This window comes from Mobula hypostoma, chromosome 3 (genome assembly GCF_963921235.1).
Source record: "Mobula hypostoma chromosome 3, sMobHyp1.1, whole genome shotgun sequence".
In the NCBI taxonomy this organism is placed as follows: domain Eukaryota; kingdom Metazoa; phylum Chordata; class Chondrichthyes; order Myliobatiformes; family Myliobatidae; genus Mobula; species Mobula hypostoma.
Window position 1 is genome coordinate 81,371,705 of NC_086099.1, and position 25,411 is coordinate 81,397,115.

Consider the following 25,411-nt stretch of genomic DNA (forward strand, 5'->3'; position numbering starts at 1 on the left):
CGAGGCAATGTTTTATGAGGATGGAAGCTCTTTTGTGGATCGCCCAGAAGGCTGAGCTGGCTCATGCCTGTCTCCTAGCAACAGACTAAAGTGCGAACTTTTACACAGACTCCTGTTATGCACTGACTACGGGGCTTTGGGGATTCCTGACTTCCTCTGGCCACCCCATTAGTAACACTACCTTTGTAAACAACTTACTCACCGCTCTACAGCTACCTCGAGTTTTGGTTATTATTAAATGTGCAGCCCATACTGGGAAATCTGATGAGATATTTAAGGGTAATGCTCGGGCTAATACAGCAGCTAAACAGACTGCCTTGAATCCCACACTTTCAGTCCCCTCAGGAACCCTGCAAGCTCCTATTAGACAAAATCTAAGGACGAGTATGCCAGATATGGGGGAAATATGCAACATCCAGGGGGACGCCCCAGAAGGAGAGTGCAAATTATGGTCCCAGATGGGTTGCCACCTTGAGCTTCAGCCCAATTTATGGGTGCCCCCTGCGGCACAGGTCTGTGTTCTTACCTATTTTGATAGATTATGTACATAATTATACACACCTGGGCAAGGAGGGAATGGTTAATACATTATTACAATCTTGGTGGCACCCTTACTTCCAGCAAGCAGCTAAAAAACGAGCAACAGCATGCCTAATTTGTTAAAAAACAAATGCTGGAAAGGGGATGCCTTGTGGTTCTGGAACTACCCCCTTGCCTGGTGGGCCTTTTTTTCTTGTTTACAATTTGATTTTATAGAATTACCTAGAGTACATTGTTAAAAGTATTGCTTAGTGATAGTAGATGGATTGAAGCTGTTCCTACAACTAATAATACTGCTATGACTGTTGTGAAAATATTGCTAAAAGAAATAATTCCTCGCTATGGACTTCCAGAAATGATATGCTTGGGTAATGGGCCACGTTTTGTAGCCAAAATAAATAAGGAAGTCTGTAAAGAACTTGCTATAAAACATTAGTTCCACTGCACCCATCATCCGAAAGCAGCTGGCATAGTGTAACAAGCCAATGGTACTTCGAAAGATAAGCTGGCCAAATTTACACAAGAAACTGGATTGACCTGGTTGAAGGTTTTACCCTGAGCCCTATTCCATATGAGAATCACGCCATCAAGACAGACAGGGTTATCACCCGCAGAAGTTATCTATGGGAAGCCTATGAGAACCCCATGGGGACCCCGACCTTGTTTGCCACTCCTCCCTGAGAGATTATCTGCAAAATTGGATATGCATACCTTGGGGGAGAAGACGGGAAAATATTTATGCAAATTAACTAAAACTCTCCAAAGCTTGCATTCACAGGTGCGGCAGGCTTATCGGGAAGACGAAATCCAGCTAAGGGTGAGTACCCCACCACTGAGCCCGGAGATTTTGTCCTGATTAAGAACTGGGATCATAAGAAGTTGGAACCTAGGTGGAAAGGACCGTACCAAGTACTACTGACAACACCTACTGCAGTGAAGGTGGAAAGGCAGCTCTGGTGGATACATCGAACAGACTGCAAATGTGTTACTGAAGGAACTGAGTAGAAGGACTCTCTTGGACTAAAGGAAAATGTACTGGTTAATGCTGATTTTAATGACCCTACGGGGACCTGCCCCTGTCTCCGGAGGCCCTCAGGTTAACATTTTTCTGCCCCCTACCACACCTACGCTAAGCAAGTAGAGTGAGGAAGCATGTTGGGTACGTGCCAAAATTCCCCAACATGCTAAGACTATGATCCTCATGTCAGTCGTGCCCCTTAAAGTTATAGTGTTTTCTGATAGCCATAATGGTAGCATTGTCAATTGCACCATATCCAGGTCTAGAAGGTGAGACTGTGGGTGGTGTTGCTTTGAGGGTTGGAGTGGTTGTTGCTGTTTGGCCTACCTTGTGCCACACTTGAGGATCATGGCTCAGCCCCAGGATCACCCCCAACTGGAATAGGCAACGAAGGGGTATAACGGAATCTGAGAGATTTTGGATGACTGCCTTTCCCTCCCATGGGATAGCTAGGAATTCCAGGGAAATAATTAATTAAGCAGCCGCTCTAGAAGAATTGGCCAATAATACAGCTGGAGCACTGACTGACATTCAAGCACAGGTAACTGGGATATCCACCGAGATGATTGCAATTCGCCAAAGAGTGCTACAGAATCGGATGGCACTAGACTTTATATTGGCAGAAAATGGAGGGACCTGTGCTATTATAGGAAAAGAATGCTGCACCTATATCCCTGACAAATCCTCAAATATTACTGATCTATCCAAATACATAACCCAAGAGATCCAGAAAATTCAAGATGTTGGCAGTAAGCTACACAATTTTTGGGCCAGTAAGGCAGGGGATGGCCCTGGCCCTTCAAGATATTCAGGGACTTCTGGGGGTTGTTTTTGCATTTCAGAAGTCTGATTATATTAATTTTGATTATTGTCTGCATTTTAAGATGCCTTCGGCCATGTTTCGGATCATGTTGTAGAAGCAACAATCTGTTCTGAAAGGTTATCATGGAATGATAAAAAGGAGAGAATGATGAAGCTTTTAGAAGGTATTGGGGACAAAGAAACGTTCTGGATAGTGTGCAAAGTTTGTCCTTCACTGCAGAATCTGCCTGCAGCTTGTTTAGATTAACGATCACAGATGTCCCTTGGGAATGTATGTAGAGTTGGGTTCTCATATTGAACTAAGTTCCCTAATGAAAGGGAATAACTTGATAAGGACTGGACAGAACATTCATTTGTAATTAAAACTTTGATTTAGTGGACTCTCTTATCTAAGTAATTAAGTTTTGCTCTAACTGACTTGGCAGGAATATCTGTTGAACTGAGTGCTCTTTGTTTCTCTAGTTCTATAAATTGTAATGTTTCTGCATGTTAGACAGAAGTTCGTCACGAGCTGCCAGAGGGAGAGAGGAATTCTGTCCCTCTGATGCTTGGCTCCGATATTCTCACCGGCTGAGTTCGAACAAATAAACTGGTGAAAAGGATATAGTAAAGAACTGTTTGTGGTGTGGTTATTGGTCCAGCGAATTTAAGTTTACAAGAAGCCATGGAACTACAGGCCTGCAAGCCTGGCAAATTACTGGAGAGAATTCCAAGGAACAGGATCTATCAACATTTGGATAAGCAAGGTCTATTTAGGGATAGTCAGTTAGATTGCATGGGATGTTAGGAGATTCTTGTAGGCTCAATAGTAGAAAGAAGTGAGTGATAGTTAAACGCCGTTTCTCAGACTGAAAAACTGTAACAAGTATTGTACCACAGGGGGTCAGTGCTAGGTACTTTGTAGTTTGTTATCGATAAAAGTGGATTGAATTAGACTGTGCTCGGCATAGTTAGTAAGTCTGTGGACGTTAAGAAAATAAGTGGTCTCATACACAGTGAAGGTTATCTAAAATTACAGCTAAGTAAATGGGCTGAAGACTGGCAAATGGCTTTCAATCCGGTTAAGTGTGAAGTGCATTTTGTGAAGTCAAACAAGGGCTTGCCCTATTCAGTGAATGCTTGGGCCTTGGGGTTGTTTTGTCGAACAAGGGGACCTACAAGAACAAGTACATATGTTTGCTGAAAGCAGCACCACAGGTAGACAGTACGACGAAGACAGCATTTGGCACATTGGCCTTCAGTCAGAGCACCAAGTATAGAGTTGGGATATTATGTTGCAGTTGAGACTGCCCTTGGAATGCCGTGTATAGGCAGTGCCTCAAGTACTGTGTACCGTTCTGGTTGCTCTGTTAAAAGGAAGTCAACATTAAACTGGAAAAAGTACAGAGAAGATCTACAAGAATACTGCCAGGACTCAACCCGAGTTATAAGGGTTGGAGAGTCTGGCACTTTATTCCTTGGGATATAGGAAATTGAAGGGTGACCTTAGAGGTGTACAAATTCATGAGGAGATATAGATTGTGCATTCACCCTATCATTTTTCCCAGAAAAGAGGGAACTAAAAACTAAGGTGTGAGGTGAAAGATTTAAAAGGAATCTGACAGGCAACTTCTTCAAACAGAGGGTAGCATCTATACGAAAAGAGCTGCTGAAGAGTGGTTGAGGCACTTGGATCAGAAGGTTTAGAGGAATGTGGGCCAAACCCTGGCAAATTGGACTAGCTTAGTGGGCACCAAGATCGGCCTCGACAAGTTGGGCTGAAGGACCTGTTTCCAAGCTGTACAACTCTATGAATACATTTCCAACTGTGATGGGACTGCAGCACGGCTGCATTCCCATGTACCTGCTGTTCTCATCCTTCATGATGACAGAGACAACAGGTTTGGGAGCTGCTGTCAGAATATTCTAGGAGAGTAACTGCTTACCATCTACATAACATAATGCACTACAACTGTGGTATACCAGCAATAGAGGAAATAGACTTTTAGGATGGTGAATAGTATGCCCATCAAGCAAGCTGCTGTGAAGTGGGCATACTGCTTGAATGTCTTTAACTCAATAAATCTGAAAAACTGTAGACCAGTACTAGAGCAGTTAGCAGGAAGCTCATGGGCTCACATGCTATCCTTTAGGCAAAGGAGTTGCATCACTCATATAAAACTAGAGTTCCACCAAGTGGTTTAATTTTCATATTGTGACAGACAGCCAAGCAAAGAGGTGTTAACTTGAAATGGACAACAAATGCAAGAATGATATTTTGTAAATTATGCACCTGCAATAAAGTACCACAAGGGCATCTTTGAGTGATCATCCTTAAACATACAAAGTCCCGGATTGAATTTGGTATTTTCGTTGCACTGGACATGTCAGTACTAGTTTTAACCTGACAGACATGCTTTTGAATATTTAATCAAAACTGCATATTCTAAATGCAGATTTTTATCCAAATGCAGCATCTACCCAAAATTCTTTATACATCCAGCGAGCTCACTGCACCTCATACATTGCCAATGCCATTGGACTGATATACTTGATTTCAAAAAGGCTGAGAATTGCAGGGAAAAGATTTGGCTGGCATGGTAGCATAGTGGTTAGCACAATGCTTTATAGTACCAATAACCCGGGTTCACTTCCCGCTGTTGCCTGTGAAGAATTTGTACGTTCTCCCTGTGACCACGTAGGATTCCTCCGGGAGAGCTGGTTTTCTCCCACAGTCCAAAGATGTACTGGGTGGGTAGGTAGGTTAACCGGTCATTGTAAACTGTCCCGTGATTAGACTAGGGTTAAATCAGGGCATCTCTGGGCAGCACGGCTTGAAGGGCCAGATGGCCCAGTCGCCCACTCCGTGCCATACGTCAATCAAACAATAAATAAATGAAATCATTCACTCCAGTACTTTTAAACATGGTGCAGCCAAACATGGGAAAATAGAATCAGTAAAATGTAAAACTTAGTTCAAACCTTGAATTTTATAAATAAATTCCAAGGCTAATCTATTTCTCTAAGTACTTAAAAGAGCAACCCTTACATTCTAGCTTCAAATGATTTTATACTTACCAGTATTTCTGATGATGTAATCTAGAATCACCAATCTCTCAAACTGGGACTGTAGCTGCTTGCGAGTGTTTTCTGGCAATGGATCAGTTTCAAATTTTCGAAGCCAGTAGTCAGCTTCTTTGTAATTTTCTACAAAGAGTTGAAAGGAGCCAACCTAAAGAAGTGGAATATTGTCAAAGATCTTCAAAATTGATTTCAATTTTGTTTTTATGCTTGCTAGAAAGCCATTTAGCAATGTTATAAATGTTTTTGAACAAAGATCAAGAGATATCCAGTAATAAAGTCTCAACGGCTCAGTCCTAAATTAGTGAACCACACTGTGGAGTACTTAAAAAAATTTTAAACCATGGGAAACAAGCAGCTGTGAAAATCATATCTGAATACACTGGTATTATGGTGATTGATCAGGCCATGTTTTCAAGGTCTCCAACCACTGCTTTAACATACTAAACCAAAATCTTAATATATTAATGAAATACACACTGGCTCATTTTGGTTTTTACATCCGTTAAGTATAAATACATTATAGCTATGTGCTGGGGAACTTCCTTTGGTGCAACACTGTGTGGCAGAGCTTTTAAAATATATTTCAATGAACATTCTGCTCATTTAAATGAGTCAGTGGGACCTAACAAAAAGGCAACAATAACTATTCAATCTTTAGCTATATTGCCAACATGGAAGGAGATCACATTCCGGTTTGCAAATGGTTTAGTAAACATGACGCGTTGACTGGGTTTTGGCAAATGAAGCATGATGAGGCAAGTTTGAGACTCTGTACTTTAACACACTAAAGGGAAGATATAGACTTCTGGTGGTTACCCGGGACCAGGAGTCTTTCATAAAATCATCCACATGATCTTTGAGAGTATACTTGATGTTGTACTAAAGTCATTGCTGGAGTATCCCAAATAAAGATGTTTTAGTTTTATCATGAACAAACAAGGCAGTGTCCAACATTAAGGTCCCCCACCAGCCAGGTCACATCCTCATCTTATTGTTAACCACTAGGAAGGATGTACAGAAGCCTGAAGGCACACACTCAGCAATTCAGGAACAGCCTCTTCCCCTCTACCATCTGATTTCTAAATGGACATTGAACCCAAGAACACTACCTCATTACTTTTTTTTTAAAAATTCTGTTTGTGCATTACTTATTTCAATTGAACTACACCCTATCCTCATTACATGCGTCCAAAATTCAGAGTTATGCGAGGAGCACTGCCTTCCCGCCAATACAAGTCATGTGCACACACCTCACAGTCTCACTGTTGGGACAAGAAGCACCGCTTTCCCACCAATACAAGTCAGGTGTGCACGCCTCACAATCTCTCTCCCGTCACTCTCGCATTGGTTTGGTAAGGTGTGGATGTGCGATCTTAAACTTATGTTGGTTTTACCTACAGTGCAGTCATTTTGTGCTTGAAATATTTAACTATGCCTCCTAAGCATCCGATGTCATGTCTTGGGCCATCAGCCCAGCGGCAGAGAACCGCTTTAACACTTGGAAAAAAAAGTTGGAAATTATAAACAGCGCGGCATCAGCTGAAGGTAACACAGCTCTGGGACGTTACTGTCAGGAACAGAATCTTGCCTTTAAAGTTCTTTTGTTGCTTGACAATGCGCTAGCCCATCCTAAACATTTGGACAGCACTCATCCTAATGTAACAGTGCATTTCCTGCTGCTTAACACAACATCGCTGATTCAACCACTCGACCAAGGTGTAATCCACATTCAAGGCATACGTATTTATTTATTATTTTTATGGCGAACTATCTCTCAGATGCTCCAAGCAACAGACGATTTTGAAAATCCCGGGATTTTACCAACAGTGAGGGAATGGTGAAAGTCGGAACACTTGGCACAAATGGCAACGGACATGGACCCACATTTAGAACGGAGTCAGCATTTCAGTAGTTCCCTGCCGTCAACCCTTCTTCCCTACAAGCAAATTTATGCTCAAAAACAAAATGCTGCCAAGCAAACAACCCTCACCACTTTATGCAAATTGCTGTAATCTTTCTGCTGCCGGCAGTTCTAAGAGTTCTGTGAGTCTTCCTTCACCCCTTGCTGTGCTTGATATTATCCTGATGACCACAACCATCCACCTTATCCGTGTAAAGCTACCTAACACCACAACAACCACTCATCTCCCGGAGCAAACACACCTGCCACTGTTGGTGAGTACTGTACACCAGGGGATGTTAACTTTCTATGATTTATTACATTGAATATTACCTTAAATTGATTAAATATAATACAAATGTTGTCTTGTAGTACTGCTTTTGTGTCATATTGGTATAAAAATGTGAATAAGTTACAGATAAAACATATTTAGGAAGCCCTCTGGAACGCATCCCTATTTTCTCCATTTAAATAATTGTTCATATTATGCGATTTCGCATTATGCGTCAACTTCGAGGAACGTATCCCTCGCATATAACGAGGATAGGGTGTATTTAATATACATATATACTGAATGTAATTGTTTTTTTTTCTCCTGTATTTATCATGAATTGGATTGCACTACTGCCACAAAGTTAACAAATTTCATGACATATGTTCATGATATTGAACCTGATTCTGAGAACCATACTAAATTTGATATGACTATAACATCAACTACATACAAATTTAAAATTGTTTACAAAGAAACTTAGTGCATTTGTATACTCAAGCAAACAGTATAAAATTACAAAAATGAACACCAAAGTTCAAACTCATCAACAGAATATTTAAATTACTACCTTTGGAGGAAGCCCAATCCTATGAAACCTGCGACCAACTTTTGGCACTTTTTCTAAAGCATATTTCTTGCCTCTGGATTTTGCTCGATCTATTGCACTATAGTTGAATGTTTCACTTGCAAGCCAAACTACCTAGGTTTTAAAAAAAAGTTTAAAAGTGATTAGCTTTGTTCTGAAAATAATGCAGCAGGAAAAAAAAATTCCAAATTCACATCAAGGAAGAACAAAAGGAGGATTCTAATTATAGCAGATCACACTCATCTTTGTGGAACTCAAAAGTATTTGAAAACACATACTGGAAACATTGACACCAAATGTTAAGTTTGTAGCTTCACGTGGGAGCCATCTACTGGTACCCAGCAAACTTTGCACTTGTAACTGTGGAGCTCCATGAAAATGGGGATGGAATGAAGAAGGTTAAGACTGGGAGGTGGACAAATCAAAAGAACAGTTTAAAGATATGAGCTCTCAAACACAAATGAGATTGCTAAGGCATTGAGAAAATGACTGCTTCCTAATTATAGATTGGACAAAGAAAATAAAGGCTCCAGAGCAAATCAGATGGAGCTGTTGGTCTAACTTTGGCTCCATGGGAGGTGGGATCAGTAACTACAAGTGGGAAAAAGTTGTAAATATAGATAAAGATCACAGAGAAATTTGTAAACTATGAACTCAATGTATTGCAAGTCAGAATGGATGATAGAGACAAGTAACGGTAAGCTCAACTATGATTTTAACGCTGAAAGAATGAAAAGTCAAGTGTGAGGTAATGGTTAACAAGCAACAACCATTCAGATACACAGTAAATCTTCATTTGAAGGGAAAAGGAGGGCGTCCAAACATGGAACTCAGTGGAGAACTGCAAATGTATGCACTAAAACTGAAAGACAAAATTACTCTTCTAACAAATACAAGATTGATAATGTAGAACGAACCAAGATAACGTTCAGAAAAAGTCTTAAAAAAGTAATAGAGGAAGGGAAAAAAGCTTAAACACCAAAATGAAAGACAACCCAAAACTCATGTCAACAAAGAAAAGAGTGAATGAAATAAAGAGATAGTTATAAAGGAAGGGACAAATAAGGAATATTTTCCTGTGGAGGGAACAAATTTGGATTCAGAACAGTTCTTAATACAAACCTACTTGCAGATGACACAGAACATAAAATACAGTAAATAATTTGGATGTTATTTTTGTTCAAGAAATAATAGGCAAATAAAATAAGAACACATGACAGATTAATGCCAATCATTGTTAAGATAATTAGAAAGAATAAATATGACAATGTAGCCTAAATAGTGCAATTTTAAAAGATACAGGAACAGAGGCATAAAATCAGAGACATAAACTGTTCACGAAATACTGCTAAAGCTGAATTGGAAGAGCTCTGCTGGCAGCTGATGGGGTAACATCTTTTTGAACTTGCTCCTACCTTATCTATCATTTTGTTTCCTACCAGTTTTTTTAAAACCTTATTGTAAATCTCAATATTGCTCTATTATGTCTTTGAGAAAGACTACAAATTAAAGAAAGACTAAAGGTTCTCCAACCACTTTGGAATCAATTGGAGGTTTTCTTAAAAAGCCAAGAACAGAACTTTCTGACGAATTTCAACAGCTCAATGTCAAGTTGGACACTATTCAACAAACTCTAATCGAACATGATAAGCGAATTAAGGAGAATAAAGAAACTTTGTCGATACTGGAAGCAGACTTAGAAGACATGAGTAAGCTCTACAAAAAATTATCTAATGAAAAATTAACAAAGAAGATTACCAACCTAGAAAGCAGAAGCAGAATGTACAATCTACATATTCTGGGTCTTTAAAAAAAAAAACTTTTTTCCTTTTAATAGGATGATTAAGACCATTAGTATTCCAGGAGACAAAATTAATAATAGACTCCATAAACCCTAAAGTCAACCCACAACAAGGAGGATTGACGATAGGCTCGACCCACGAACCCGGAGAGGGAACAGAACATACAAGAGATACCGGGAAGAAGAACGCAACCAATACTTCAATAATGTATATAGCCCAAGAAGAAAGAAACTAAAAAGTGAAGCCCCTCCCACCACCCCCACCCCATGTCCCCCAAGCTAAATCTAACGCAGACCAGCCCGAAAGAAGCAAGCACTAAAACTACCCCCATGACTTCCGGTATACGCTCCCTAAAAAAAAAGTGTAAATATAAAAAAGATCAGCTGATTATAAAACAGTAAAAGAATAAAAAAAGATAACTCAATTAAAATAAATACATAACAAAATAAAAGCCAGAAAATATATGAAAAAAAACCGCAATAAACCCCAGATCCATGAATAAACAGAACAACAAAAAAAAGATTATTAACATAAACTAGTTATAAAAACCTACAAAACAAAATAGATTTAAAAAAAACTACAAAATTTAAGGCCACAAAGGAAATACGTAAAATGACAATAAGGAAGTAAGCACCCAGAATCCCCTGGGAAAAAGAAAGAAATGACACAGTTAAAAAGAAAGTTTAGCAACCATATTAAGTAATCAAAAATAAACTTTTCTGCCCATATAAGGCAAAAAAAAAATTAAGACCGACAAATTCACAGCCTCCGATCAACGGAGATAGTTAAAAAATTACAATTAAGATGTTGAAGGTGAAAATTGATCCAAATAACTCTGGGCATCCGATGGAGAGTCAAAAAAATGGAGGGCTCCATCCAACGTACGAATCCTTAGACGTGCAGGGTAAAGCAGCGCTGGTCTTAAATCCATCTTGCAGAGTTCCGACATCACAGATCTGTAACGAACCCGTTGATCCCGGATTGGTTTACTGAAATCTTCCACGAATCGGAATTTAAGATCCAGAAAATCAATGAAACCCTTAGATCGAATGAATCGAAACAGTTTCTCCTTGTCTTGAAAGTAATGAAACCGTAAAATAACATGTCGAGGTCTATCTGACCTAGGCGAGTATGATGGAACTCTGTGAACACGATCCAATAACGGTGGTTGGTCAGGAAATACAGTAGGAAATGCATCTTTTAAAAGTTGAGAAAAATACTTCATAGGGTTATCAGATTCAACAGCTTCACGCACCCCGATCATTCGTAGATTCTGCCGTCGCATTCTAGATTCTAAGTCAGAGTTTTTAAAGGTCAGAAAATCAAGTTTCTTCTTCATTACATTAATTGTTTCTTCGATTTTCCCCATCTTAAGCTCACTTTGTTGTGTGGATTTTTGAAGATCAGATATAGCCGACTGATGTTCCGTAATAGATGTTTGTATCTTATCGATTGAATCGGCAATTTTCTGGAAATGAATTAAAATTTCCGCACGAATCAGCTCCGTAACAGAGGTTGAAATTTCCCTTTGAATTAACTCCGATATAGCTTTCAAAGTCACCGGTGGTTCAGTCGGAGGGAAATCTGTACCTTTCGGTTTAACCGGAGGTTTGCCATCCTTCCCGTTTTTCCCATTCTTAGACATAGCAGACCTTAAACGCATCCAGTTATCGAAGAGCCCAATTTGATTCAAAGTATTGTAAAAGTTGATGCCTTAATGGTTAATTAAAATATAGCTGATCAGAAGAAAAAAAACTCAGAGGTAATGGAGCGAGTCAAGAACGTGACTTCACTCCATGAGCGCTACCGGAAGTCCATATTCTGGGTCTTGAAGAATCAATTGAAAGTGCCCACCCCACAGAGTTTTTTGCAAGCTTTCTGAAGCAGCTATTCCCTGATTTATTGTCATCTGTACCTAAGCTGGACCGCACACACTGGTCACTGGCCCTGAAGCCAAAGTCAGGGGAGCGAGCTAGGTCGGTTATACTGTGCTTTAATGAATTTCATACTAAGGAGCTTTTAATCGGTCATACCCGTCAAGTAGGAATGATCGATTACAAAGGGAAAATGATCAGATTTGTGGAAGATTATGCACCCGAGGTTATGGCTGAACGTGCCAAATATAAAGAGGTTATGTCGCTGCTTTATAACAAAGGGTTTAAGCCCTCCCTTTGCTTCCCTGCGCATCTTAGAATCGTTCAGAAAAATAGTCTGCAGAAATGGCTGGGATCGGTTGAAGACACACAGAAGTTTTTGAAAGCAGTAGATTAAATGTGTTATATCTCTTACAAGAGCAGTTATCTTTTTAATGTTGGATAGAATAAGGTTTTAATAAACTTACGTTTTAACCATTTATATATCTTGTTTTTGGATATTTTCTTTGATTTTTTTTTTATTACTTTACTCATTTTTCTGAGTTCGTTTTTTTTTGAAATTGTTAAAATGAATCCTCTTCTGTTTTGGATTTCTGATCTAAGTTTATTTTGTCTGCTTTCCCTTGGTAGGAACATAATATCCTTGAATGATTGGAGTTTTGCCAACAGGATTTCTTAGGGAGGGTTGTTCTTAGGGTTTAGCGTGCCGTCTGTTCTGTGGCCGGCTTTTTTCGCTTTGGGAGGGGGAGGGGGGTGGGGTTTCTTTTTCCTCTGGAAGCTGTGTTGGGCTACCATCCAAATTTTCTGTTTGAGTACCTTATTTTATGCTTTGTTCTCTGGTTCTAATAATCTATGGTCAGATCTTTAAACTCTTCTGTTAATTAGTATTTAAAATGGATTGAAATATTAATTTACTTAGTTTTAATGTGAAGGGGTTAAATCATCCTGTGAAATGGAATAAGATTTTTGCTTATATTAAAAAGTTAAGGGCCCCCATTATTTTCTACAAGAAACGCATGTATGTAGTTGTGACAACGCACAGCTTTTTAAAATCGGTGGAAGGATTTACAATTTCATTATTCATTCAGAGCAAAATCTCAAGGGGTCTCAATTTTTATAGACAATACAATTTTTTTTGTTCAACATAAAGTTGTCTCTGACCCTAATGGGTGATTTGTCATAGTGTCAGGGAAACTAGATAATAAATTAATTGTATTTGCTAATGTGTACACCCCCAATCTGGATGACCCAGGATTTTTTGAGTGTTTCTTTTCATTCCTCCCAGATTTGAGTCTTTATTCTTTAGTGATGGGAGGAGATTTTAATTGTTGTCTAGACCCAGTATTAGATTGTTCTTTTCCTAAATCAGCCACACCTAAATCAGCTTTATTTATTCAATCCTTTCTAATGAAATTTGATATTGTTGATGTCTGGCTTTTTTTTTCACCCGGCAGAAAGGGAGCATTCATTCTTCTCTCATGTTCATCATTCCTATACTAGGATTGATTATTTTTTTTATTGATAGTCAAATGACTCCATTTATAAAGAAATAGCTGCATCCGACCATTCTCCTGTATTTCTATCTTTAAATCTTCCTGGTTTCACTCATATGAACAGATCCTGGCGTTTTAATTTAAATTTGTTATCTGATAAGGACTTTCTAAAATTTCTGGAGAATCAAATTACTCTTTTTTTGAAGAAAATACGTTGGAAGAGACTTCAAGTCTTATCATTTGGGACGCTTTTAAGGCATATATTAGAGGACAAATTATCTCCTATATTGCATAAATTAAGAAAAAAGCTAATAGAGAGAGAACTGACTTAGTTAATCAATTAAAACAATTAGACCAGAAATATGCTTTGGCACCAGACTCTGAACTATACAAAAGATGTATTGAAATTAAAACTAAATATGAACTTCTTATAACGTATCCAACTGAAAGCCAACTTTTAAAAGATAGAAGCCAATTCTGTATACATGGAGAAAAAACTGGTAAACTATTGGCTAATCAATTGAAGAGCTTCATAGCTAAACAGCAAATTAAAGAAATTCGCAAAACCAATGGTGATATGACAACTGACCATTTTGAAATAAATGACACTTTTACAGAATTTTATTCTAAATTGTATAGTTCTTAATTTGTTAAAGATAATACTGCAATGAACAATTTTTTTAGACTAATTATATATTCCTGGACTTTTGGTTGATAATTGAAAGCAGTTGGATCAACTTATTTCTCAGGAGGAAATCACTGAGGCTATACGTTCATTGCATTCTGGGAAATCTCCAGGACCTGACGGATTCTCTGGAGAATTTTGTAAGGCTTTTTCTTCATTGCTTATACCTCGTTTATGTTCTACCCTTACTGATTCCTTCAAGGTGGGTAGGTTGCCACAGTCTTTTTATGAAGCTTCCATTTTGCTTATTCTTAAAAATAAGAAACCCACTGAATACTCTTCATATAGACCAATCCCTTTACTCAATGTTCATGCTAAGACCCCATCTAAAGTTTTCGCCCATAGACTCGAGAATATTATACCTTCTATAATATCTGATCAGACAGGATTTATTTTTTAAAAAATCGATATTCCCATTTTAATATACAGCGATTGTTAAATGTTATGCATTCTCCATCCAAGGAAATATCGGAATGTATGATTTCTCTGGATGTGGAGAAGGCTTTTGACCGAGTTGAACGGAATTACCTGTTTAAAACCTTAGAAAAATTAAATTTTGGGCCCAATTTTATTCTTTGGATTACATTATTTTACTTATCTCCCTCTGCTCAGGTCCTTACTAACTTTCAAAATTCTAAACCAATTAAACTCCAAAGTGGAACCAGACAAGGACGTCAATTGAGCCCTTTGCTTTTTGATTTGGTATTAGAACCTTTAGCATTTGCCTTTCGAGAGTCTTAAGGAAAGGTACTATTCATAAAGTTTCGCTGTATGCTGATGACCTATTGCTTTTTATATCTAATATTACAATTTCTTTACCCTCTATGTTTCTTTTACTAATTTTAGTCAGTTTTCAGGATATAAATTGAATTTACATAACAGTGAATTGTTTCCTTTAAATAATTTGATACCATCCGATATTAACCTTCCTTTTAAAATTGCAAAACAATTTACATATTTGGGTGTAACAATCACTAAGAATTATAAAGATCTATTCAAAGAAAATTTTCTAACCTTAATGAATTATGTGAAAAAGACACTTTCTAATTGGTCACCTCTCTTTTTATCATTGAATGGTCGAATTAATTCTATTAAAATGAATATTTTACCTAAATTTGTATACCTTTTTCAAGCCGTACCTGATTTTATTCTCGTCTTTTTTTGATTCTTTAGATTCGATTCTTTCTTCCTATATATGGAAGAACAGAAAACCCCGATTAAATAAAGCCAACCTTCAAAAAAAATTGAAAAGACTGGAGGCCTTGCTCTACCCAATTTTAGGTTATATTATTGGGCAATTAACATACGAAATCTCATGTTCTGGTTATATTATATTAATCGTGAGGATTGTCCAATATGGGTCTTTTTGGAAGCCAACTCTGTTACGAAATTTTCTATTATGTCTATTCTCGGATCCTCTCTTCCTTTATCTTTAAATAAATTAACTGACAGTTTGGTGGTTAAACACACTTTGAGGATCTGGCTACAGTTTAGAAAACATTTTGGTTTATTGAGATTTTCTCTTTCCAGTCCTATTTTTTCTAATTTTTTTTTTAAACCATCTATGACCGATCTATTTTTAGAGAATAGGATAGATTAGGCATTAAATGATTTCAGAATCTGTTTGTTGGAGGGTATCTTTCTTCTTTTGAGCAGCTCTCGGTGAAATACAACTTATTAAATACCCACTTTTTTTGATATCTACAGATTAGAAATTTTTTAAGATCTAAACTACATATATTTCCTACCAGCCCTGATAGGACAATAATAGATGTAATTTTTAATTTGAAACCTTTTGATAATGGCTCAGTATCTTATATTTATGGTTTGTTGTTGGGACTGAGAATGGCTCCTTTAGACAAAATTAAAAAAGATTGGGAAAAAGATTTAGACTTCATTATCTGAGGAGACCTGGAGGGCTATTTTCAAAATGGTTAATTCTTCATCATTATGTGCTCATCATTCCCCCCTACAATTTAAAGTGGTACAGAGGGCTAAAGACAAGCTCTCGTTTTTTTTGCAGATATATCTCCTTATTGTGTGACAGATGTAAAAATGGAGCAGCTTCATTAATTCATGTTTTGGTCATGTTCGAGCCTTGAAAAATATTGGAAAGACGTATTCCAAACTTTTTCTGTACATTTTAAAGTTAATTTTAAGCCCAGTCCTTTGACTGCCTTATTTGGTATTTGTTGAGGAAAGAGCTTTAATTTTGGAGCCTTTTCATTTGCGGGTACTGGCTTTTATTTCTCTTATGGCTGGGAGGGCGATCTTGCTTAAATGGAAAGAGGTTGCCCCCCCCCACACATGCTCAATGGTTATGCGATGTTATGTCATATTTAAATTTAGAGAAGATCCATTGTTTGATTTCTGATTCTAAATCAAGATTTTCAAACGTTATAGGGACCCTTTCTGAACTATTTTGAAAATCTTTGAATTGTTAATGTTATTAAAATATAGATCTGGCTATTATTATAAAACACTATATGGTAAAGTACTCTTTTTTTGTGTTTTTTTTAAAACCAACCAGCTTTGTCTTGGTAGTAGGTGTAGATTTTTTTATAATATAATTAACTATATTATATTGGGAGGGGAGGAGAAAACGGTGGCGTGACGCAGCGCGCACGGCCACTCCAAAATGATATCGTATTTGTAAGTAGGTACCGTGCACAGTCCTGATTTGATGGAGACAGACGTGAGAAGCACAGAGGAACATCTGGAGAAACTTCTGAAATGCCCGCTTCGCTGCCGCTGCAACTGTGCAATCCAGAATCTCCGGAGGGGAAGGCCTCAAATCCTCGGCTTTGCCTATTGCCGGGGTCGAGGTCAAAGCGCTCGGCAGAGATGGTACTCAGTGTCGGAGGTCTGGTTGGAGGCTCAAAGTTTTTGGACAGACTCAAGAGTCGGCTGTGGTCGGGTACCTCCAGGGTGCTGCATCGGCAAGTTTGCAGCGCTGGAAGCTCATGGCAGGGAGAGTTTTTCTTCCTTCTACCATTTGCGTGAGATGATGGGACTTACAAGAGACTCTGAGACTTTTTTTTTTACCATGCCCATGGTCGGCTCTTTATCAAATTATGGTATTGCTTTGCACTGGTGTAACTATATGTTACAATTATGTGGTTTTTGTCAATTTTTCAGTCTTGGTTTGTCTTGTGTTTCTGTGATATCATTCTGGAGGAACATTGTATCATTTCTTAATGCATGCATTACTAAATGACAATAAAAGAGGACTGTGTGATCATGAATATGGGATACTGTGATTGTATCAGTGTGATTTATATATAATGCATTACGTGCCATCTTATCTTGATTTATAATATCCTTATGAATACTGTATTTATATGAAATTTAATAAATTTAATAAAAATATTGGAAAAAGAAAAGTAAGAAAGCTGAATTGAGAAAAAGTGCTTTGATCTAGACATTACAATTTATAAAAGATGGAGAATAAATGGGAACAAAATTTGTTTCTGCAAGAATGGTCAGCATGAAATGTAATGGTAACACTAATGTACATTTCTCTTCACAAAAGAGGGATAAAGTCACAATTAAGAAGCTGAGGATGCTTCACTTGTTCAGGAGTTTTACGAAGTAATTTCCTCTGGGATCAATAAAGTATCTAACTAAGAATAATACAAATAAAATCCTTTAGAAGGCAGCATATTAAAAACAGAATTTCATAATATAAAACACTAAGTTTCTAGTACTTTCTTTTAAATGAAACAGAAGGTATAACAAATGACACAAATAACAAAAAGAGGACAGGCAAAAGGTTATAAAATTACACATAATTCTGCTATTCCAGAAAGCCAACTGCATTGGTATAGAGCTCTTCCACTGTGGTGCAACATTCAAATCTGCATTTCAATAATTTCCATGATAAAAATTACCTTTGTTTTTGGTACAACTCCCAGTCCCAATTTTTCATCTACAAGGTAAGCACCAGCTTCTGACAAGTAACCTTGATTTGGTATGAGACAACCACGACCAAAACAACACGGACAGCAGATCTTGTGGAAAAACTTGGTCCATTTGGGATTTAATTGCCCATAAGGTTCTTCTGTTTTTGGTTTGAAGACTCCAATAATTTTCTGGAATAAAATGAGTACATTTAAGCATTTATGTCAAGCATAATTACAACAAGCAACTGTAACTTGTGTATTTAAAACATTTAAATGCATTTACAAAATTAAAATTAAATGGGTTAAGAATTCCACAATTTACTAGACAAAATTATATTTTTTTACAATATAGCATTTTACAAAGAAAAATCCCAAGCAGAACAGCTGCAAACATGGCTAAAAATAGTTTTCTACATATATTTTTCAATTTAACACAAATAAGAGAAAACCAGAGGTAAACTGTTTAATTGCAATAAATTTACTTGTGAGACAAAAATTAAAATCAATTTTAATAGATTCAGCCCAATTCTGCTTAGAGGGAACATGAAGTGGATGACAATGGATTTCATCTAGCTATATAGGTTATTTAAGACAAGCAGGGATGGGTGAACCAGTAAACTCATATATTGGATGCCTCAGTAGCAGAGTGGCTAACGTGATGCTACTACAGTTCAGGATGTCTGGAGTTCGAAGTTCAATTCCAGCACCATTTTGTCCTCCCCGTGGAGGGTATCGGTTTTCTCCAAATCCTGATTCCCCCCACAGCCCAAAGACATACTGGGTAGGTTAATTGGGTTTGTCAGAGGTTGCTGGGGGGGTGGGGGGCTCGATGGGTTGGGAGGGCCTACTCCACATTGCATCATTATTTATTAAAGGACATGATATGTTTGAGACTAGAAACATGTGTGGCTGGGTGACATATTTCAGGATATTGACACCATATCCAACAGTTTATTACATGTTCAGACATGGAACAAGTGTTACAAGGTGAAAATGCAGGCAAATGGGATTACTCAAGGAAGGCACCTTGCTTAGCACGTATAAATTGAGTCAAAGGATCCATGCTGTATAATACAAGATTTTAAACTTTCCAGGTTATTTCTTACAAGAAAATTGACTTTTTTTAAAAAATACCCATGCCTACTTGACAAGTTTGTCCAACACAAACTCATACATCCTCTGGAGAATTTCACTGTGCCACCACCCACTGAAACACGGTCAGTGAAGAATCAGTCATGTAGTTATATAATAAAAGCAATGTAAAATAGTAAACTTTATTGGTAAGGGCTAAAGCACTGAGGATAAAACAGTTCTACAGAAGTGAATTGGGATGACAAGATCTGAATGTTTGGCTTCAAGCTAGCCCACTTGCATTGATGAAAAAAATTGATTGTTACTAAGTACAAAGAGGCCCAAAACACCAAACTTACATCAAACAACCACAAAGTTGCTGAGTGCATTTGAACAAGGATGGACGGATTGTCTACCTTTATACACGAGACTAAATATATGCAAATGTTAAAACCAAAATGGCAAAGATAACTGTTACTCCATACAATGGTGATCTGGAATTCAATAACAAAGAAATCATAGCATTTTTTGTTAACATAATAGGATATTTTCAAAAAGAATCTGGGGAAAAAAGTAATGCTTGAAGGTTACTATAAGAACAGGTTAACCATTTATCTACACAAGTATGGAACTAGGATGTTAACTAACTTGGCTAATAGACAGCTTGGTAAGTGTTGCTCATAAGTGTGGCAAACCTTTTTTAATTCTTCTGAATATTTTTAGCACCAAAAATTCATTTTAAGCTAAGTTCTCTTCCTTCAGATTTCTTACTGTAAGAATATTTAGTTCTCAAAATTTATTCCAATCTCTTTTCCATGCCGTGTTTATTTGCTAGTTTAGACTGATTTAGGAAGTTTTCTTCTTTGATTTGATGCTGCTTTTGCTTTGTTCATAGGTCACATAGCCTATAGAGGGCACTCTGCTGATTTTAATTAATTTTATGAGCAAGTTGCAAGCATTATTTGGTTACAATAGAGGGAAAATAGCTGAGATTATGTAAAAAAAATCTGCTGAAAATAATTTCACAGTCAAAGAAAATGAAAATAATGGTAATGAAAGCCAGCCCTTCAATTATTTAAAAAGTCACCATTTTGTCTTATGCAAGACTTTAGTTTTGTAGTTATAGTTTCTACTCTTCTAATCAATTTAAACAATCATCTGCATAATCACTGTCAGAATTTGTTTAAAAAAAAATCAGTCTCTAATATGGCATGTTTGATCCGGAGATCAAGACTGCCCAGGATTAAATAGCTCAGCTTGAGCTCCCTAATGTAACATAGGAGATAATGAGTTCTCAAAAGAATGGGAATGGTTTTCTTTCCTCAAAAATATCACTTTCTTACGAAAGTGGTTCATGATGAATAAGCATACATAAAGCAAATAGAATTGATAAAGAAATCACATTGAGTAGTTTCAAAATATGTCTGGTTCCAATGGAGGAAAAATAAACAACTTACATTTATTAAGCAACACATACAAAATGCCGGAGGAACTCAGCAGGTGAGACAGCATCTATGGAAATGAATAAACAGTCGACATTATGGGCAAGACCCTTCTTCAGGACTGGAAGGGGGAAGACAGCAGAATAAAAAGGTGGATGGGAAGGGAAGAAAGAGGATAGGCGAAGCTAAGTGGGTAGGAAAAATGAAGGCCTGGACAGAAAGGAATCTGATTGGAGAGGAGAGTGTACCATAGGAAAAAGGGAAGGAGGAAGGGAACCAAGGGGTGGTGATAGGCAGGTGAGAAGAGGCAAGAGGACAGCGTGGGGAATAGAAGAGGGGAGGATTGAAATATGTTTTTATTGGAAGAAGAAATCAACATTCATGCCAACAGGTTGGATGCTACCCAGAAGGAATACAAGGTATTGCTCCTCCACCGAGGGTGACCACATTGTGGCAGAAGGGAAGCCCATGGAGGAATAGGAATCAGAATTAAAATACTTGGCCAAGCGAGTAGTTCTGCTTTTGGTGGATGGAGTGGAGATGCTCGACGAAGTGGTTCCCCAGTTTACGATGGGTCTCCCCAATATAGAGGAGGTCTTATCGGAAGGACGGACACAATCAGATTCACAAAAGTGTTGTCTCACCTGGAAGGACTGTTTGAGGCCCTGAGTGGAGGTGAGGGAGGAGATGAATGAGTGGGTGTAGCACTTCGGCCACTTGCAGGGTTAAGTGCCAGGCGGGAGATTAGTGGGAAGGGAAGAATGGACAAGGAAATCATGGAGGAAAGTGGAGAGAGGAGGAAGGTAAAGATATGTTTGGTGGTAAGATCCCTTTGGAGATGGCAGAAGTTGTGAAGAATGATGTGTTGGATGTAGAGGCTAATTGGGTGGCAAGGACAAGAGGAACTACTATTGTTAAGGCAGTGGGAAGATAAGGTGAGCACAGATGTTTGAAAAATGGAGAAGATGGGGGTGAGGGCAGCATCAATGGTGGTGTAAGGAAAACATACCATTCTTTAGAGGAGGAGGAGGACATCTCTAATGTCCTGGAAAGGAAAGCCTCAACCTGGGAAAAGATGCGGCAGGGACAAAGGAACTGAGAAAAGGGAATACCTTTTTTTTATATACAGGAAACAGGGTGGGAAGAGCTATGGTCAAGATAACCATGGGAATCTGCAGGTTTATAAGATTTCGGAGAAAGTTTGTCTCCAGAGATGGAGACAGATCAAGAAAGGGGAAGGAAGTGTCAGAAATGGAATTTAAGCCCAGGATGGAAATTGGAGGCCAAGTTAATAAAACTGGTTGGTTCAGCATGGGTGCATGAAACAGCACCAATGCTGCTTATTTATAAAGCATTTTAACAGGGCAAAACATCAAGAGACAAATCAAAAGGAAGTTATCAAGCAAAACGTACCCAACATTACCTGAGAAAATATTTAAGTCTGAAGAATAATTGCTTTATCAGAGGCAACTTTTAAGCAGACTGTCAAAACAAGTAGAGAAACATAGCAGTTTAGGAATGGCTTTCTTAGGCATGCTATCATTTGCAAGAACCATTGAAATGTGGTAGGAGGATTGGAATCTTTCCATTTAAGTAAAATGGATCTTCTAGCTGTTAATGCAACAAATGCAATTAGACGACAAGCTGACAAAAATAAATGACTACAGTCTATCACTGGTAGTCCAAAAATTACAGTGATAGGATGTAGCTGTAAATCAATACACAGAACTACTGAGATAATATCAAAAATATCTTTCCAGTATTTTTTTTTTTAAGAAGAGGACAAGACCAGAACATGTGTCAAGGAAGCTACCTCGGAATTACTTCTATCACAAACAGGACTTATATGGCAGTAAAAACGAGCTAGCTTGTCCTTGGACATATGAGCCCTATGAACCATCTTATTGTATCGAAGCATGTTTGGCACACGTTGAAGAGGTATTAGCTAGTTGAAGAATTTTCTCCCATTTCTCTGTAGGTAAAGGTATCTGAAGTTCTCTTTCCCACTCATTCTTAATTTTGTAGGAAATATCTAAGCGTATTTTCATAATTAAATCATGCCTAAACTTGGAAAAAATTAGGAGCGGTACTATGAATCCTTCGATTAAATTTGAAGAGACTTGGAGGCCATTTATTCAATATTTTTATATGATGTAAGTTGACCCTTTCCAAATCTTTTGTAGTAATTTTTTGTTAATGTATAGAGGAGCAGAGTTAACGACAAATAATAATTTCAGCCGTTGTAATATGACAGCCCATTCTTTGTTTGCTTTTTTTTTAAAGTTTAGTTTTCTTTAGTTTAGGGGTTTCCCCCCTCTTTATAAAATATCTTTTTCATAGTTAGTTGCTATGAGATTGGGAGGCTAAACTATATTTGACACTTGGAATCTGTGCTTGTACATGTTAACCGTTATTAATGTAATCCCGATCTCTTTGTATCATTACGTTATTATCATTATGTTTATCAATTTTAAAACTTAATAAAAAGATTGAAAAAAGGAATGGATTTCTCGAGTTAGATCAGACGCTGGAAGCACAAAAGCTGCTGCTACACAGTACCAATGACTCAGGGTCAATCCTGACCTTGGATGCTGTCTGTATGGAGTATGTACAGAGTTTGTACATCTTCACTGCCACCATGTGGATTTCTTCTGGGTCTTCCAGTTCACTTTCATGTCCCAAAGACACCTAGACCGGTAAGTTAACTGCTCACTGCTAACTTCACCAAGTAGTGAGTGAGAGTGACTGGGGGAATTGATAAAATGTGGAGAGAACATAAAAGGATTAACACAGGATTACTGTAAATGAGTGGTTGATGGTGGGCTGATGTGCCTATTTCCATGTTGTATTTATGAGCTTTCAATAATTGAAAGATTAAGTTCACCAGTAGATAAGGTGCCAGATTTAGATGTACATCAACATAGGTCTAAAAGACTGATATAGAGAATCATAAATAGTGAAGCATGGCTGCAGTGTAATTTGAAAATAACTGTTAATTCTTTGGAAAAAAAATCAAGGTATTCTTTAGGCCAAAGCTAACATAAATCAGCTAGCGTGACAGCTGAACAAGATTTGATGAGATTAAGACACAATTAAGTTCTAAATAGTTTCATGGAGTACAAAATGCAAAAGGGCATCTAAACTTTGAATCCATCTCAAGTAGTTTTAAGATTAACTATATATACACACCAGTAGTACCTTTTACACTCTTACAAGATGTCCTCTCAAGAATTTAACCATTTTTATTGGATTTATACGATTGCATCAAATTCTGACATTTCATGATACACAAGTCCTCCTTTGCACAATGACTGCAACTTATTAATATTTCTGTCTTGCACTGTACTGCTGCCACATAACAAATTTCACATATCAGTGATAATAAATAAGATTTTGATTCACTCAGTATTCCCTCCTGACACCAATATTCTTTAACATGTTTTATTTACTTAGAGATATAGCACAGCAACAGACCCATCTGGCCTACAAGCCTGTGTTACTTAATTACACCCATGTGGCCAATTAACCTATTAACACTTACATCTTTGGAATATAAAAGAAAACCAGAGCACCCAGTTAATGGCTAATATCTGGGGACATAGTTTTAAGGTGCTTGGAGGTATATACAAAAGGGATGTCAGGGGTAAGTTTTTCCACGCAGAGTGGTTGGTGCGTGGAATGCACGGCCAGCAGTGGTACAGGCAAATATAATAGGGTCTTTTAAGACTCTTAGATAGGTACATGGAGCTTAGAAAAATAGAGGGCGATGCGCTAGGGAAATTCTAGGCAGTTTCTAGAATAGGTTACATAGTCAGCACAACTTTGTGGGGCAAAGGGACCGTAGATTTCTACGTTCTATGTTCACCTGGAGGAAACCCTCCCCGGCAGTGAGAATGTACAAACTCTTTATAGACAGTAGTGATAATTGAATACAGGTTGCTGCCACTGTCATGGTGCCAGCCCCAAGTTTCTTCAATGACTATCAGGTACACTGCCTTTCATAGTTTAGTAGGCAGCCATGAGAAACCCCTGGAGACTTCCTGATTGCAGGAGGTGTAATTAGATCATGAGGATAGGGGGGAAGGAAAATAAACAATGCTGGAGTTCAAAGTGAATTTATTATCAAAGTCATGTACATGCACCTCACCATATAAAACCCTGAAATTCGTTTTCTTGTGGCATACACAGTAAATCTAAGAAATAATAGAATCGTGAAAGACCACATCCAACAGGATGGATAAACAACCAATGTGTAAAAAGACAAACTGTGCAAATACAAAAGAGAAAAATAAAAATAACAAATAAAAATGCAATAGATATCAAGAACATGAGATGAAGAATCCTTGAAAGTGAGTCCATAGGTTGTGCCAACAATTCAGTTATGGGGCAAGTGAAGTTCAGTGAAGTTATCCCCTCTGGCTCAAGAGCCTAATGGGCTGGGGGGTAGTGAAGCTACAGCTAGTGAAGAAAAAAGTAAGAGTAGAGTGCATAAAAGTAATAGCTGTTCAAGTTAGTTGCTGAGATAAAGAGCAAACAACTCATGTGCTTATCTAAATGTCTCTTAAATGCAGTGGTTGTATCCAACTCCACTATCTTCTCTGTCAGCAATTTCTAGGGATCCAATCTCCTCTCCAAGCCAGAAATGCTAGCTTATGAAATTACTAAATTCAATGTTAAATCCCCAAGCACTGTCATATGCCTGGTTAGTAGATAAGATCTAGTTCCTCAAGATAGTATAACAAATATACAGAACTGCTCCTACTACCCTGCATGCATCCCAATACAAGTAGATTGTTGGGCTACAAAAGGAACATTTATACAAGGCAGGTCAAATAATGCTAATGGTTTGGTAGCACTCACAACACGCTGGAGGAACTCAGCAGGTTGGGCAGCATCCGTGGAAAAGATCGGTCGACGTTTCGGGCCGGAACCCTTCGTC

The 25,411-nt window shown here is 37.8% G+C and overlaps 1 protein-coding gene across 2 annotated transcripts in view; it reads right to left on the bottom strand.

Annotated features, from left to right (window-relative positions):
* Positions 1–25,411, bottom strand: part of LOC134344097 (phosphatidylinositol 4-kinase type 2-beta-like) — a 60,266-nt gene that overhangs the window by 19,440 nt on the left and 15,415 nt on the right. The window contains exons 2-5 of one of the 2 annotated variants that reach the window (XM_063043349.1): positions 19,390–19,524; positions 17,948–18,148; positions 8,186–8,317; positions 5,438–5,591 (exon numbers count right to left, since the gene is read on the bottom strand). In XM_063043349.1, coding sequence (XP_062899419.1) covers positions 5,438–5,591; positions 8,186–8,317; positions 17,948–18,148; positions 19,390–19,524 — 622 coding nt within the window. The remainder of the gene's footprint in view (positions 1–5,437; positions 5,592–8,185; positions 8,318–17,947; positions 18,149–19,389; positions 19,525–25,411) is intronic. The other variant, XM_063043350.1, reaches the window with a different exon arrangement.